The following is a 16818-nucleotide window of genomic DNA, read 5'->3' on the forward strand; positions in this document are numbered from 1 at the left end:
GTCACACACCAACTACTGGTGTCCACCAGTCCTTCCCACTGATTTCCATGGAACTGAGTTCAAGTCAGAGGCTGGGCTTGATCCATTTTCCTCAAGCCACCCTCTTTACATTCTGTGAGCATGGCTAGTCCTACAAAGCAGTAGATAATATTTCTCACTGTCATCATACAATGAAGAACCTCAGGCCTAGGGACCCAATGTGGCTATCCCAGGAACCCAATCCAGTCCTCCAGGGTTTCCTAGATGGCCCCACTCAGGGCTTTGCTAGACCTACCTGATAATCCGGTGGTGAGGAGGAGCCAGCCCGCGCTAGAAGTAGCACAGGCTGTCACTCCTATCCACATGGCAGACGTGACGGGCTGCAGGAAAGCCCCGTAGCGTCTGCCATTTTTTTATTTTTAAAGGAGCCGGATGCGCATGATCGCTCGTGTGCTTAGGTAAGTATTTTTTTTAGAAAAAGTTCTCCCTGCTCCCCACCGCCCCCAGTTCTGATCTTCCCCCCTGCCCCCAGCTCCGATCTTCCCCCCTGTCCCCGATCTCTCCCCCTACCCTCAGCTCCGATCTCTCTCTCTGCCCTGATGGGCCCAGCTTCTCCCGGCTATGTGCGAATAAGCGGCGTAGCTGGGAAAAGCTGTGGAACAGGCTAGACCTTCCGCGGTCCCGGGCTTTGTCCAGGACCGCGGAAATAGCGGGCCCAAAGTGGTGCCTGTTACCCAGGGGCCAGGCAAAGTTGACCCCTGCCTGACCCCAGGAGCCCCTGTGCGTCATCTGGATGCACAGGGGCGAGCCCGGGTGTCAGTCCGGGCTAACCCCTGGTCTAGCAAAGCCCTCAGTTTCCCCCAACCACCCATTGTTTGATAGTTTCCTGGCTGTTCTTCTGTTTCCCTCACTATTCTAAAAGGTTGAAATGCCTCTCCTAAGGGTTGGTTACTGCCATTAACAGCTTTCAACTAAAATCTGCTGGTATTTTTGGCCCCGCCCCTTTTGCCTTTAGCCCCACCCACCACTGGAACGCAGCCTCCGAGAGCTTCTCTCAAATGGAATTCACCTCTCATGCTGAAAGAAGTTCAACATCCCTGCATTGCATGGTTGAACTCCTTTCGGGTTGTTTACACGTTGAACATAATACCGTAGTTTCTTTAAGAGGAGAGTGAATGCCACAGGCATGAAATTAAATGAAAAGGTGTTATGCCTACCATTCGCATCGTGGGAATATTCTATGCCAGAAACGGTGCACCTTCGGAAAACCATTTTATTCTCGGTCAGAGTCCCAGTCTTGTCTGAAAATATGTACTGAATCTGCCCTAAGTCTTCTGTGATGTTCAAAGCTCGACACTGAAGTTGGAGGTCTGTCTCTTCATCAAATAAATCCTTATCTTGATGAATAAAAAATACTTGGCATACTTTAACGATTTCAATGGAGACATACAAAGAAATTGGAATGAGAACCTGAAATGCATAAAAACGCGGGGTCATTAACAGAAAAAAACCAAAGGTGGTGGAAACGATGTGTAATTGAATCAACTTGTGATGAAAATTGCAGCATTATACTGTACCTTTTCAGAATTTATATAGCCTGACTTAAAGCCAACATTGTAAAGTTATTAGAAGATCTGCAAAGGTTTACTGTGACAGATTAGGAAAGCCTATGGAGCAGTTGTAGAGTTGATATCCATAATTATGCCGAGTGGTATTATTATCAAAGCTTGGAGAGAAGCAAATGTTTTCAGGGTAATAAGATGAGCTTGAAAGAAGCTAGGAAAAGAAGAAGGAAACGGTTGTAAGGGGTGGAGGCGGTGGGGAAAGAGAGTGTGCAGTCGGAATCGTGCCAGCACAAAAGATTTTGCAAAAAGAAAAAAAAATCTGAATTAACAGTCCTCAAAATTTATCTATATACACAAGGCTTCTAAATTAGCTCTCCAACAAGAATTGAATCAAGGGAACATAGTGCAGTTCTGTGCAGAAAGCAATCTTTTCAGTGGTAGTTTCTGTGCAAATGAACCACACTTTTCGTAATTGCTGAGCAAAGTGTTACAGTAAAAGGGTTTTTTTCCAAAGATTTTTTTTTTGAGCATTTTCCCATGGATCTTCTAAAACCCCACAAAAGACCTTATTCACAGCGGACGACGATTTTCCTTCTAAAAGCATTATTCCCCAACGTGTAGAGATATTCTTGGTAACGTGCTGCTTGTGGAGGGGCCCTGCCCTGCCCTGTGAGAAAGCCACAGAGCACCTGCAGCTTAGAGATGAATGGAAGGGCAGAAACAGGTGGTGTTGGACGTGCTCTTTGGCCCGGATGTGAGCTTTCCCGCCTCGGGGCAAGGATAAAGGGGGAAAGTAAAGGCTGGTAAAGCACTCAGAAAGTGGTGTAGCTGCAGCTGAATGTGGCATAGCAAAGGCTGGACTTTAGGTCCAAACTCCAGGGCCCCCAAATGACCACTTACAGAAAGACAGGTGATGGGGCCAGTGCCAAACAGGCCCTGTGCCAGCACCCGGGCCAACATGGGCATGCAAGGACCCAATTCAGCCAATGCTGCTCACTAAAGAAAGCTAAAAAATTCTTTTCCCATCACTACAGGACCCCATTTCCTTAACAGCTCATTGATGCAAAGCAGTATTGCATTTCTTCCTTGACATTTAAGGATCATAAGAACATAAGAAGCGCTTTGCTAAAAGTCCACCTAGTCCAGCATTCTGTTCACACAGCAGCCAACCAGCTGCCCACAGGAAACCCACTGGTAGGACATGAGTGCAACAGCACCCTCTCACCCATGCTCCCCAGCAACTGGTGTGCATAGGCATACTGCCTCTGATACTGGAGATGCCATACACAGCCATCAGGACTGGAAGCCATTGGTAGCCTTCTCCTCCATGAATTTATCCAATCCCGTTTTAAAGCCATCCAAATGGAGGCCATCACTACATCTTGGGGTAGCGACCATACCAAAGTGCAGCGATCCATGGCACCTCTCAGGGCTTGTCTACATGCCCGTTATACCCTGTAGTGACTGTGCAGTGGCGCTGCATTGTCATACGACGCAGCCGCCAACTCGCAGCCACGCTGGGCTTTTCCCACCGAAACTGTGCTTTTTCGCGGTGTTCTTTTACCACGGCTTTTTCAGTTGCTCCGAGGTCACCACATTGTCTCTTCGCCTGTCAATGGTGGCCTCAGTTCAGGTTAAGCAAATGGGTGTTGCTAGGGCCGTATCCAAGTGCTAGGTAAGAATAGGAACACAGGGCAAGGGGCTGGCTGCACAAGCTGAAGCGCTGCCCGCGCTCCTGGTCGGATTGCCTACGTTCCTTCTTGCCGTGTAACTTTATTGATTCCGCCTTGCAGCGGTGATGCTGTGGGGTTTTGAGGGAGTCGGCTACCAAAGCAGCATCATACAGATGCCCCTTCAGTTTCTCAGAGTTCACTGCCACTAAGATAGGGTCCTCCCCACTCTCCCACTAGTGCTGCCAGTTCTTCAGCAGCAGATAAAAAAGTGCATGTGAGAACCAAATGTATCCGTATGTTATCCTAGGAGGGACAACACAAGAAATGTTGGTGTGGCCTGGACAGCTAGCTGGTCAGCCACACAGCTTCTCTTGGGATCCACTGACTGCTTCCTGCCATACAGAGACCTCAAAAAGCTGAAGTGTGTGTGTGGGGGAGAGGCTGGAATTGGGGAGCGACCAGCAGTATCTCGGATATCTCTGCCTCCCAAGGCGAGGATAAGCTGCATTCTCTAATCCACATATACAGTGGGAAAAGGCAAAATCGGCTGGTGAGGGTAACAGGCCCTCAGTTGCAGGGATTCATTTAGAAACCTCATTCACTGCCATGGGACAAGCCAATCAAAGTGCTTGACCTGGGACAATATGATTTTTAAAAAGTGCAATCCTTTATGTGTCTACTCCGCTTAATGGAACGCACTCCCAGGTAAGTGTGTACAAGATTGCAGCCTTATTTACTTAAATTGAGGAAGACTTCATATTTTTTTTAAGCACTAGGTATTGGCAGAAACAACTAAAAGCTGCCTCAATAATATGCCGCATTGTTACCTGAAAAACTATGATCATTGTCAAAAATAAATAACATGCAGCTTGAACTGGAGACCAATAGTTTCCATTGGGACCGGGGACATCAAAGACAGGCTTCTTTTTGTCATCGTATTGCCAGACCCAGATTCCATGACCTGCGGGACAGGTGGGAGAGACGGAAATACAAATTAAACATCAAGTGGAAAAGTCAACATATTTAATGCACGTGCTTTTCCCTTAGAGATGGTACTGCTCTGCCCTTTCTTGCACTTTTGTCCTATATCAGGGAACATTTCTCTCTTGAAAAAGGCTGCTTTTCTGGCCATGAGTACACATTGACATTAAATAAATAAAATTATCTGGCTTTAAAATGTTCAGAACTGAGAAAATTATTTGAAACAGTTTTTTAAAAAATTTTTTACATGGCATCTTTCAGGGCAAAATGTCCCCCATCCCCACCACAAGATGGCTTACAAACATAATTTAAACAATATAGACAAATTTCTGAAATACAAACAAAAAATCCAGTTGCAAAACTAAAAATAGCAGCAGTTTAAAAGCCCAGCACGACACTTGCTGTAAAACAAAGTGCCCGACACATGGAGGCACACCTGTCCACCTCTGTTGTTGGAGCTGTTTTCCTATAGTACTATGCCATGCAATTGTGGAACATATCTGAATATTGCAACTAAATGGGTGTGGATGATTATGTTGGTCCTTGCAACCCAGGAAATGGGCAACTGAATTGGGATGGGGGCCTGAATGACCCCTAACCCAGCCTTCTATGGCCTGAATGGCTCCCTGATGTCATTTGGTTCCTGGTCAATTTGTGTGGCCAGGGTGTCACTCACGATCCTACTTCCCTGCATGGTGGCTTCCATGGAGGACAACACACAATGAAGTTATTACAACCGAGTTGACTCAGCTGGAGATGCTTTTCTGTGTGCTGGATTCTCCTTCTGGGGAAGCCACTCTGTGAGCAAAGCCACTGTGACTGAGACAGCCTGTGCTCCAGACACAGGCTCAGTTGGGGATGTTTTGCTGTTATTTCCAATCTGTGTCTGGAGATGTATTATTACTATTATTATTAATTAATTATTAATTATTATTCATTTATATACTGCTCCATAGCCGAAGCTCTCTAGGCAGTTTACAAAGATTTAAACATTGAACATTTAAGAAAACAGATATACAAAATTTTAAACATGGAAAAACATAAAACAAATAATATACAAAGACAGTATCTGTTTAAAGAGATATTGATCTGGGGTCAGTTAGAAAGCTCAACATACAGCATGCTGTTAAACGCCTAGGAGAAGAGAAAAGTCTAGATCTGGCGCCGAAAAGATAACAATGTTGGTGCCAGGCGAGCCTCATCGGGGAGATCGTTCCATAATTGGGGGGGGGGCACCACTGAAAAGGCCCCCTCCCTTGTTGTCATCCTCTGAGCTTCCCTCAGAGCGTACTGTATGTGTAGGTTCATGTTGGGAGAGGCGTTCCGTCAGGTATTGTGGTCCCAAGCCGTGTAAGGCTTTATAGGTATAGAGATAACAGCGGGGATTCCTCAAGGGGGAGGGGCTTGATGGATCTGCGGACTGCCTGCTCCCCTCTCCTCTTGTAATCTGATTAGTATATTTCCTCCTGTAACTACCACTGGATAGCATCCCAAGAAAAAAGCAGCAGTGACCACATGATTAGGTTTATAATCATGTGTGTAAAGGGAGCCTATGGCTGGACAGTGTTACCCTATGACCCATGTCTTACAAAAATGGGGATTATAAGGGCATTGGAAATGCATTCTCGGCCACTTCTTTACAAGTTTATCCACATCTTTGCAGCCAGTTGGTATGTATTATAAAATCTATTTTTATAGAGTGAGTCATCTCTTGCTCACTTTTGATTAACTCAGAAATGCTGTGAGATTTTTTAATTTTTTTTTTAAATAGTAGGAAGTTTTTAGATTAAACTGATTTGAGGATTTTTGGTGGAAAAAGAGTCCCCCCAACACCAGCCAGCTTTTATGGTCTCCCCCAAAATCCTCTCAGCCAGTGCTTCATGCTCCTGGAATACACATGTGACACTGATACTGTGCCCAATTTTAAGTGCTGGTTTTAACCTTTAAAGCACTAAATGGTTTGGGACCAAGTTATCTGAAGGACCCTCTTCTCTCATACCAGCCTGCCGGCACTCTGAGGTCTTCCGCAGAGGACCTTCTCACTTGCCTGCCTCCAAAGACAGTTAAGCTGGTAAGTAAAGGGAAAGTGGAAGGCAAAAGGAAGAGGGGCCGACCAAGGGCAAGATGGATGGATGATATTCTGGAGGTGACAGACTTGACCTTGGGGGAGCTAGGGGTGGCGACAGCCGACAGGAAGCTCTGGCGTGGGCTGGTCCATGAAGTCACGAAGAGTCGGAAGCGACTGAGCAAATAAACAACAACAAAGGAGAGGGCCTTTTCAATGGGGGCTCCACACTTCTGGAGTCAGTTTCCTTCACGTACTCATCAGCCCTCTTCTTTACAGGCCTTCAGGAAGACTTTGAAGATCTACCTATTTTTGTGGGCCTTTTTGTAATCATCTGTGAGCTGCAGGTTTTATTTGTGTGATCTATTTTATAGTGTTTTATTGAATATTTATTTATTGTTTTACTATTTGTTTTTGGCATATTTATGTATTATTTTCATCTTGTATACTGCCTTGAGAGGGTTTTGCCCTTAAAGGTGGCCTAAAAAATCATCTAAGATAAATAAATAAATAAATAAATAAATAAATAAAATAAAAACAGCTCCAGTACACCTTCAAAGGGAGATATTTCAGAGTAACAGAGTGTCATGACACAAAACCCCAGTGGATCATGGGAGAGCTCCCCTTGAGGGAACTTCCTTGGCCATAATCCCTCAGACTTTAGCAGCATCAGAAGAGGTGAGAAAAGGAAACACCTGCCCCAGATCCTCTCTTGGAATGTTGTTGCTGCTGTTCCCACCACTCACACTGTTGAAAGGGAAGGTGTTTGTGGGCATGGAGTACTAGCAGGGAGGGCTTTTGGATGACTGTGAGGGCTGGCAGGATTGGGGAGTAAGGGTGGGGGGAAGAAAGCAAGAATGAGAGAGAGCCAAGGATTCTTCTGTGGCTCGGATTTCAACTTGAGCTGGAGAAGAATTTTAGAGCTTTAAAAAACTTACCTCTCATTTGAGAAGGGCCTTTAAGAGCCCCGAAAGTTTGTTTTTGAGTCTGTCTCAGTTCTCAGGAGAACTTTTCTGGCATCTATATATTTTTAGGAAGCATTTTATACTGGCATAAAGGAGATTAGTGATGGTTTTCTTTTTCCAGATGCAACTCTGTTCTCTTTTGGGGGAGGGTGGGACTGTGCTGTAATTTAGTGGTTATAGAGTGGATTTAGATCTGGGGTTTGATATTTTAAATGTTTTAAAACTGTAATTTTTAGTGTTGCTTTTATTATGCTGTTCACAGCTTCAGCTGCTATCAACGGTGTTTGTTTCAAAAGGTAAATCAAGAGAATTATTCATCTGCAATTGTTTATCATTATTTTCCTGAGTTGAGTATTGTATGCATCACAGCTCAAAATCAGGGGAACTTACCAATAGCTGAAAGCAAACACATCGTGATAAGTATGAGGACGCACCAAAGGACATCGATATTCATTTGTCTTTCAAGCTTACTGCGCTTGTAACGTGGTCCACTGTTATTTAACAAGGCTTTGGTCTCATGTCCTGCCAAAGGAATTGGATTCTATGTTAGTAGGCATAAAATAAATTTAATGTAAAAGGAGAAGGTATATAAACCACTTCTTACCTGCATAGATGACTATTCCCGAGACTTCTTCTGTATTCCTAATAGTACATCCTCGTAACAAAAGATTTTCTTTATACAGTGCAACCTTTTCCCCACTTTTATGCACGCTGCAAAATAACAAGGGACAACAACTTATGTATAAATAGCTGTTATTCACTATGGTGGTGGAGGAGGGCATATTTAAATTTTAAACAGCCTCCAGACAAGAAAGAAGGTTTAAACTCGGCAGCCTTATAGTTGGTCTACAAAACAGTCATGGGAATTTTCAGAATCCTATTGTACTTCAATGAAGTTGCACAAAACTTGACACAGAAGTTTTTCCACTTCACTGAACCTGAAGCGTAGAGAACATTTTGTAATTTCAGACTTTGGATTTGGGGAAATGATTACTTTTAAATAGATTTTCACCATAATTCCTGTTGTCTGTCAGTACCATGATATACTTTTTATTTATTTAAACATTAATTTATCTATCATCTTTTGATAGGTGGTCATTTATAGCAGTAAAACAGACAGTCCAACTAAATAAATTAAAGGTGTAGTCCTCTGCATGTTTAGACGGAAAAAAAGTCTTACAATTTATTTATTTATTTATTTATTATTCCATGCTGGCTCAGGAATGCTGGGAATTGTGGGGCTTTTTTCCTGTCTAAGCATGCATAGGATTGCACCTAAACTATATAATCCAGATAGCATTAAAACAAACCAATATAACAAATCCATAAGCAGATCGGAATTAAAATAAATCAAAGGACTGGAGGAATAGATGTATCTTAACTGCACACCTTAAAAGCTATTAATGAGGCAGCCTATTTAGCCTTGCCTGGATATTTCACAGTTGGGGTCCTACAACTGAGAAAGCCCCATAAGAGGCAGGAGACTGTTCCTTCAGCCCCCACCCCTGCACTACAAACATGCAAAACTCTTTTGGAGGCGAGATGACTATGCTCCATGGGCATGAGAAAGCAAGGGGAAAAGGAGAAAGGGAGGTTTAGGAGTCAAAGAGATGGGATAGATATGTATAGAATGAGCATTATTTTTAAATATACAAAGTATAAAAGAATTGAAAAAAGGAGAAAACCCTAAGTACAAACGCTGCCGTCTACCTGTTTCTACTTATATCATGTTGTAAACAAAAATCTAAACAATGTAGCACTCTCTACACTACAATATAAATTGCAATGGTCATCAATTTTGGGTTGGCCTTGTCAGCCAAGCCAAAAATTGTGGTTGCCAAGTTCCTCTCTCTCCCTTGCCCCAGAAACCCCCAGCACTATTAGACTGAGACATTCAGACAACTCCTCAACCCCAGCAACAGCCAAAGGAAGCTCCCTGCCAATCATCCTTTTTCTAGAGCAAGAAAGGCTGTTGGGGCACTTAGTAGTTGAGTCACTTTCAGGTGAGGCATGCTGGGTGCCTGGCCTCCAATTAGCCAAGGAAGCACCCTGTCAGCCTTCTCTACGCCTTGGATGGAGCAGAACATTTCCCCAAACTTGGCCCAAATCAAAATGGAATTTCCACTCTTGGAAATATAGAACAATCTGACCATGAAGCAATAAGGTGGAGCACACCAGGGATGCCGAGCAAAATTTTATGGCGAAACCTACTTGCAATGTTTCAAAATCGAAAACTGCATTGCATGGGGACAAACATTCTTCTTAAATAATTTATCTTTAGAAAAGCAACTCCAAGGGGCTGAGCCATTTCTAGGCGCCATTATTATTTATTGGTTTATGGCATTTTATCTCGCTTTTTAGTTAATTGTTGCCTTGGGCTTAGTGCAAGTCACCTTGGGCTTTGTGCAAGGGTAAGAAAGAGGGGATATAAATGAAATAAATAAGAGAGGATAGGGAGAGGCCTTGAAGTGGCCCATCCACAGCTAGCACCTGGACAGCAAACTGAGCAAGGCACACATATCACCTGGACACAGTCTTCCACACTATGGTGTGACGTTCTGCATTTGTATTTAAATCATATTGATTATTTCTAAATTTGGTATAAATTCACATATGCAAGTATTATGTGAACTGGGTGTCCTATCTAGTACTCTTTTTTTGGCAATTCATAAGTCGCCACCCATGGTTGGGGCCTGATTCCCCTTGTTTTTAAAAATAGCAAGTTAATAACTCTATTTTACTTTAAACACACAGACACCTGGGAAAATAGTGTTTTGTTCTATTCTTGTGAGATCATCGCAAAATCCAAAGTTTCCCTAAAATGCATTAATCGGTTTAAAAGGTATCGTTTACATGGCTCATAAACTTTCCATCCTTTTTTTTTTTAAGATTCTTTTACTATTTTATCACTGGACATTGTGGTTTTTCTGAGGAAGTGCCTTAACAGCATAAAAGGTTAAGATATTGAAAATCTACCAGTGAGTGGTATCTGTCACTGCCAAAAAAGGACTGACTGCCAAGGGCAACATAAACTACACAAAGGGAAGAACGTGGAATGAATGAAAGGCTTTTAGTAAATGAAACAACATAGTCCCGTGTTAACTGCATGCTACTTGTTATCCAGGTCTATTCTGTCAAGGAGGAAGCTGTATATTGCAGAGTATATTGCTGCAAAGGGAATGATGATGATGATGAAGATGATATTCCAAGTTGGATAAACCAGAACATTTTTTGTTTGACAATGCAAATGTCATAAATCCTTAAGCCAACCATACATTTCATATAATGTAATTTAATTCTAAGAAGAGGAGAATTCCATTATTACTTATTTAGTAAGCACTTACACCTTGATATGCAGCAATAAAATAAAATAAGAAATTCTAGAAAGGGGCTGCTTTAGCTACACTATCCATATATATCATGTTTTTTGTTAGATTTCTAGTGGGCAAATTAGTTTAAAATCCTTATCTTGTTCAACCCCAATCTAAATGTAGTTGTTTAACTATTATTCCCATTTCATGGATGGGGGAACAGAGGGTGAGAAACAATCTCTGAGATAAGGAGATAATAACGTGGATTGGAGAGGAGTTTTATACTACTCCGAGTGCCTCCTCCTCCGAGTGCCTACTCCGAGGGAAGCTCGGAGGATGGCAACAAGGGAGAGGGCCTTTTCAGTGGTTGCTCCCCGACTGTGGAATGATCTCCCCGATGAGGCTCACCTGGTGCCAACATTGTTATCTTTTTGCGCCAGGTCAAGACTTTTCTCTTCTCCCAGGCATTTTAACAGCATTTAACAACGTTAAGTTTGATTTTAATGGACCCCAGAATTGTTGTTTTTAAATGGATACTGTTGTTTTTATACTGTTTTTTATGTTTTTGATGGTTTTTAAGTTTTGTATACTTTTAATGTTTACCATTTTTAATTGTTGTAAACCGCCCAGAGAGCTTCGGCTGTGGGGCGGTATATAAATGTAATAAAATAAATAAATAAAAATATATATGGTGCTGAAATAAAAATAAAAATAATCCCCCCAGCTAGATAGTTAGTGTTTTTGGCATTGATAAAGATGATGGTCTGTTGGAGATGGAGCAAGAAGATGCCTGAAATTGGGCCTTCCCATCCCTTCCCACACTGTAGTGGAGGGGGGCATGGAAAAGGAAGACTCTGGAAGGGAACATGGCTGAACAGGAAGGAGCATTCCACACTGCAACATTTTGTTGCAGATTCAATCTGTATTTTGTTCTTGGCAATATCTTTCCGATCATCAATCTCTACCAAGTAAAATGATGAAAAGCACTCTTGACACTGTAAAGACTAACTCAATGAACTTTCACAGACAACAAGTCTACCCATGAGATGCTGTTTGACTGCAGCACTCATAAACCACAAAGTTTCTAAGAACCTGAAACACGGCTGCCTTTTTATTACTCCTTTTTTTCTATAGAGCTCTACTGAGTAATATGAGCTAAAAAAGCGGCTCCCTTCCCTAGGAAGCTTGTACATTTTCAACAGTGGAACAGATAACAGGGAAGGAGCGTTCCTTATAGACTACTGTGGACCTTCCCCAAAGTGTTGTCCTGCAGATAGGCTGGGCTGCAACTCGTTTCTAGCCAGCACAGCCAAAGCCCAACACTTCTGGAGGGCACCAAGGCCGGATCTACACTACTGCTTTAAAGCGCTTTATAACAGTTATAAAGCGCTTTAACTGCTTTAAAGCGCTATAAAACGGTTATAAAGCGCTATAAAGCAGTATTGTAGATCCAGCCCAAATTGAAGAAGGCTGGACTCACACTTCTGTCACTTTGCCTGCTGTAGACATTTTATATAATATATTGATTACAGGGTTCAGTAAAGCTTTGAGATCATGGCAGGCACAGGAACAACCCATGATTCAAAATTATGTTGATGGAAGTCGAAATGTATCATTGCTTAACATCTCACTGTAGTTTAAGAGACGGGCTGCTGGTGGTGACCCCGTTGTCCTGCATGCTTGGCTGACGGAGTTCGGAGTTGGCCCCTATGCTTCTGTTGCTTGATGCTAAACAGTGTTGACAGTAATGGTCATTTACCAGATAACTTACATGAGGAAGGAAAACAAACAAAAACAAAACACTAAAATGGAGAATTGATCACAATCAGTTTAAAAATTCTCAGACAACCAACATTCTGCTTTAAAATGGCCAGAAGTTATTTTTAATTTTTAATGTACTACTTCCAGTAGGGAAGCACCAAGGTGATTCTTAGGACACTTGAATTCTTACAGCAGCAGCAGCAAACATTAATGGTTAAAAAGATCAACTAACAGGGTTATTTACTATTCTGTCAGAAATATACCTTTATTTATCATTCAAGTATGCATTTTAATAAAAGCTTTTAGAAAATATTCAAAACATCATCAAAGTCATTCAATGTCAAATAACAAATACATTTCCCTGGATAGCCTAGCAAGAATGCTATGCAAACATTCATTCATAAGTTTGTTTGTTTTTAAAACTTGACAGCATGGCTTTCTGTTTGGCAAAAATGCCATACAGGTTCTGTTCAGACAACATGCAAAGCCATGGTTAGGCTGCTAACTCCTTTTCAGCAAATGCCTAGTGAGCGTGTTTAAACTGTGGCTATGGAGCCACGCTGGTTAGGAATGATTCACACAACATGTTAAGCCATAATGTTTAGCTCAAAAATGCTTAAGTGGTTCAGCGTGTTGTCTGAACAGGGTCACAGTCCCATCATGCAGAAATTAGGCCCAGCTGAGATGATAAAATCCAGAGAAGATCTAAATTGCCAGATGTTCCCACATGTGTTGCCTTTAACTTTATAAAATCACAATGCCATGAAACATAATAGATGCTCTTTTAATCTCTTTCTCTTTAGTTTGCCGCTTTGTTTCTTTGGTTTAGCCTTGGAGATGTAAACTTACACTTCCCTTTATACCATATAGCTTGACTCATCTCTCCTTGTTTGAGGGCCAAACTGCACATGACATGAAATACGTCTTTGCATTTAAAACGTATGCCTTAAAAATGCAAATAGGGATTTTCCTCAGGACTGCAGCAAGAGAGGAATTTCCCCCTCCACCCAGCTGCAACCTGGGTAATTATCAGCCTGTCTCCCTCAGTTGATGCGATTTCCATTTTTAAAAGCCAGCATATTAAATTCAAAGATGCATTTAATGTCATGTCTAGTTTGGCCCCAAGTCATCTGATCTTTGGGACCTTACAGCACAATACTGTGCATGTCCACGTAGAACTATGCCCCACTGAGTTCAATGGCACTTGCTCCCTGGTAATTGTGTATAGGATTGCAGTGATAGTGTAGTATAATCTGTTTGCTTACACTCTCTGCTTTTGAGACACATTATAGTTAAATTAATGGAAACATAGAACTGCAGAACATCTAAGGTCCTCCTCTGGGTGCCTACTCCAAGGGAAGTTCAGTGGACGGCAACAAGAGAGAGGGCCTTCTTTGTGGTGGCTCCCCAACTGTGGAACAATCTCCCTGATGAGGCCCGCCTGGCGCCGACATTGTTATCTTTTCGGCACCAGGTCAAGACTTTTCTCTTCTCCTGGGCATTTAGCAATATATAATTAGCATGGATCTGTTTTTATAGGCTCATAGTTTTTAAAAAGTTGTTACTAGTTTTAAATGTAAATCTCCCAGAGAGCTTCGGCTATGGAGCGGTATATAAATTTAATAAATAAATAAAGTAAATAAATGTATGTTTTTTGTGGCTTTTAATATTTTCATATTGTTTTTAAGTGTTTTTATCTTATATAAAACGCCCAGAGAGCTTTGCCTATGGGGCGGTATACAAATGCAATAAATAAATAAATAAATAAATAAATAAATAAATAAATAAAAGAGCAGAAAGAGACATTTGAGGCATCAAGCCCAAATCCCTGCTAAATGCAGGAATCTTGCAACTACAACATCCCTGACAAAAGGGATAGCCCCTGCCTAAATACCTCCACTGAAAAACACCCACCACCTTCTCAGGCTGTTCTACTGTTTAACAACTCTTACTAATAGGAATATTCTCCTAACATTCTCCTAAACCTACTTCCTTGTCATTTCTACTCACTAGTTCTGGTCCTCCCTCTGGAGCAACAGAAAACAAGTGTACTCCATCTTCTATGTTTTATCCTATAAAGCTTTACACGATTCGGGACTGCAATACCTGATGGAAAGCCTCTCCTCACACGAATCTACCCATACACTATCCTCAGCATCTAATGTCTTTCTCTGGGTGCCTTCTCGGTGGTGACCTCCCCACCCCAATTATGGAATGATCTCCCTGACGAGGCCCCGCCTAGTGGCAACATTGTAATCTTTTCGGTGCCAGCTCAAGTCTTTTCTCAAGCATTGGGCAGCATACGATGAGTTTTAATCTCTCCTGGATTTGTTTTATGGTTTGGCTGATTACTCAATGTTGTTCTTAGATATATGTTGTCTCTATGTATACTATCTGTTAGTGTGATTTTTATGCTTTAAATTTTGCATATTGTAATTTTAATGTTTTTAATCTTTGTAAACCACCCAGAGAGCTTCAGCTATGGGGTGATTTAATCATCATCATCATCATCATCATCATCATCAATACAGATATCTGAAAAGAAGATGAAGGAGAGACAGGATAGCTAATCACTATTACAATCAGCGGGGTGGTGATGTTTCTTTTGCTCCACCCCCAAACCGATGAAGAAGTCTGCACCAAATGCTTAACCAGTTTTAAATAACACTAGAAGTCGAGGACACCAAATGAAAATGATGGGGGAAGAAGATTCAGGACTGACAAATGGTAAGAGTTCTTCACATAACATATAATGAACTGACCGAATTTGCTTTCTCTAGATATGGTGATGCCACTGGTATGACTGGATTTAGAAGCGGATTAGACCAATTCTATCAATGGCTATGAGACATGACCGCTATACAGAACCTTTATGCTGAGAGGCAGTGCATCTCAGAAGACCAATTGTAGGCAGGGGGAGGGGACCAAGTGACAAGGACGGCAGCTGCATACATTTTGCCACAGGCCACATCTACACCAAGCAGGATATGACACTATGAAAGTGGAATGAAAGCGGTATATAAGAGGCAGGAGCCACACCAAGCAGGATATAGCACTATGAAAGCGGTATGAAAGCAGTGTATGGTATGTGTCAATGGGCCCCAACGGTTGTCAGTGCACTTCAATACCACTATAGAGCAGTAGTGTGGCTCCTGCTTCTCATATACTACTTTCATAGTGCAATATCCTGCTTGGTGTAGATCTGGCCACAGGCTGCAGCAGAGGTAGATGAGATGGGAATCAGGGCCATTCCGCGAGCCCTGCTGAAAGCCCACTTCCTCCCCCCTCCCTCTCTCTTTCCCTTTCCTTTTCCTTTTGTGTCATGTTTTTTTAGACTGTAAGCCTATGGGCAGGGGATATCTTGTTTACATGGATGGCACGTAAGCCGCTCTGGGAGCCTTTTACGCTTAGGAGCGGGATAAAAATGCTTTAAATAAATTAATATAAACAAATAGCCTGTGAAAAGTTGGAACCCTAACCCAAGAGTTCAAAAAAGTCTTTCTCTATTCTATCTGTTGATGTCAGCTATTCAGAAGAACAAGAATTGCACTGAGCTTTAACAGTTTTTCCATGTACATTTTAACTTCCTTTTTTAAAAAAACAACACCTCCCAAAAATGGTTTTGGCTTATGCTTCATAATTTATTGCCTTCACTATATCTCTTGTTTAATTCATCCAGTGGCCTTAGGTTCCGTTTCTAGAAACTACTGTTCTTCTGAAATACTTTCAAGCTAAGCTTTCCCCAGATTTATCCTGCATTCCTGTGTGCTTTTCTTAGCCACTGATGAATATGGAGCTTTAGGGCAAATAAATTGGTACAGTTACATGTGCTAACATGTATTCATTCTCTGTGAGTTCCAATGCAAACTGACCTGATCTGTGCTTCCCGGATTAATGAAGTATAATTATATTTCACATTTCTCCGAATTTTGTGATGCAGTTCTTGGCTCAATAAATAATAATATTAAAATATGATTAAAATGCGTATTTTAAGATAAAATCTACTTAGAAATGCATATGGTTAAATGAAATATGTTTAGAAATGCAGATGTTGTGAGAAAATACATTCAAAATATGTATCAACTTTTTAAAAACTGTATTATTATTATTATTATTATTATTATTATTATTATTATTTATTTATATAGCACCATCAATGTACATGGTGCTGTACAGAGTAAAACAGTAAATAGCAAGACCCTGCCGCATAGGCTTACAATCTAATAAAATCATAGTAAAACAATAAGGAGGGGAAGAGAATGCAAACAGGTACAGGGTAGGGTAAGCAGGCACAGGGTAGGGAAAAACTAACAGTAGAAAGTAACAGTAGAAGTCTGCACAACATCAAGTTTTAAAAGCTTTAGGAAAAAGAAAAGTTTTTAGTTGAGCTTTAAAAGCTGTGGTTGAACTTGTAGTTCTCAAATGTTCTGGAAGAGTGTTCCAGGCGTAAGGGGCAGCAGACGAAAATGGACGAAGCCGAGCAAGGGAAGTAGAGGCCCTTGGGCAGGCGAGAAACAT

The 16818-nt window shown here is 41.7% G+C and overlaps 1 protein-coding gene across 1 annotated transcript in view; it reads right to left on the reverse strand.

Annotated features, from left to right (window-relative positions):
- Nucleotides 1-16818, reverse strand: part of ATP10A (ATPase phospholipid transporting 10A (putative)) — a 158954-nt gene that overhangs the window by 56261 nt on the left and 85875 nt on the right. The window contains exons 4-7 of the mRNA XM_063126292.1: nt 7833-7939; nt 7619-7750; nt 4045-4178; nt 1197-1449 (exon numbers count right to left, since the gene is read on the reverse strand). Of these exons, the coding sequence (XP_062982362.1) occupies nt 1197-1449; nt 4045-4178; nt 7619-7750; nt 7833-7939 (626 nt within the window). The remainder of the gene's footprint in view (nt 1-1196; nt 1450-4044; nt 4179-7618; nt 7751-7832; nt 7940-16818) is intronic.

The sequence above is a fragment of the Elgaria multicarinata genome, chromosome 5, assembly GCF_023053635.1.
Source record: "Elgaria multicarinata webbii isolate HBS135686 ecotype San Diego chromosome 5, rElgMul1.1.pri, whole genome shotgun sequence".
In the NCBI taxonomy this organism is placed as follows: Eukaryota; Metazoa; Chordata; class Lepidosauria; order Squamata; family Anguidae; genus Elgaria; species Elgaria multicarinata.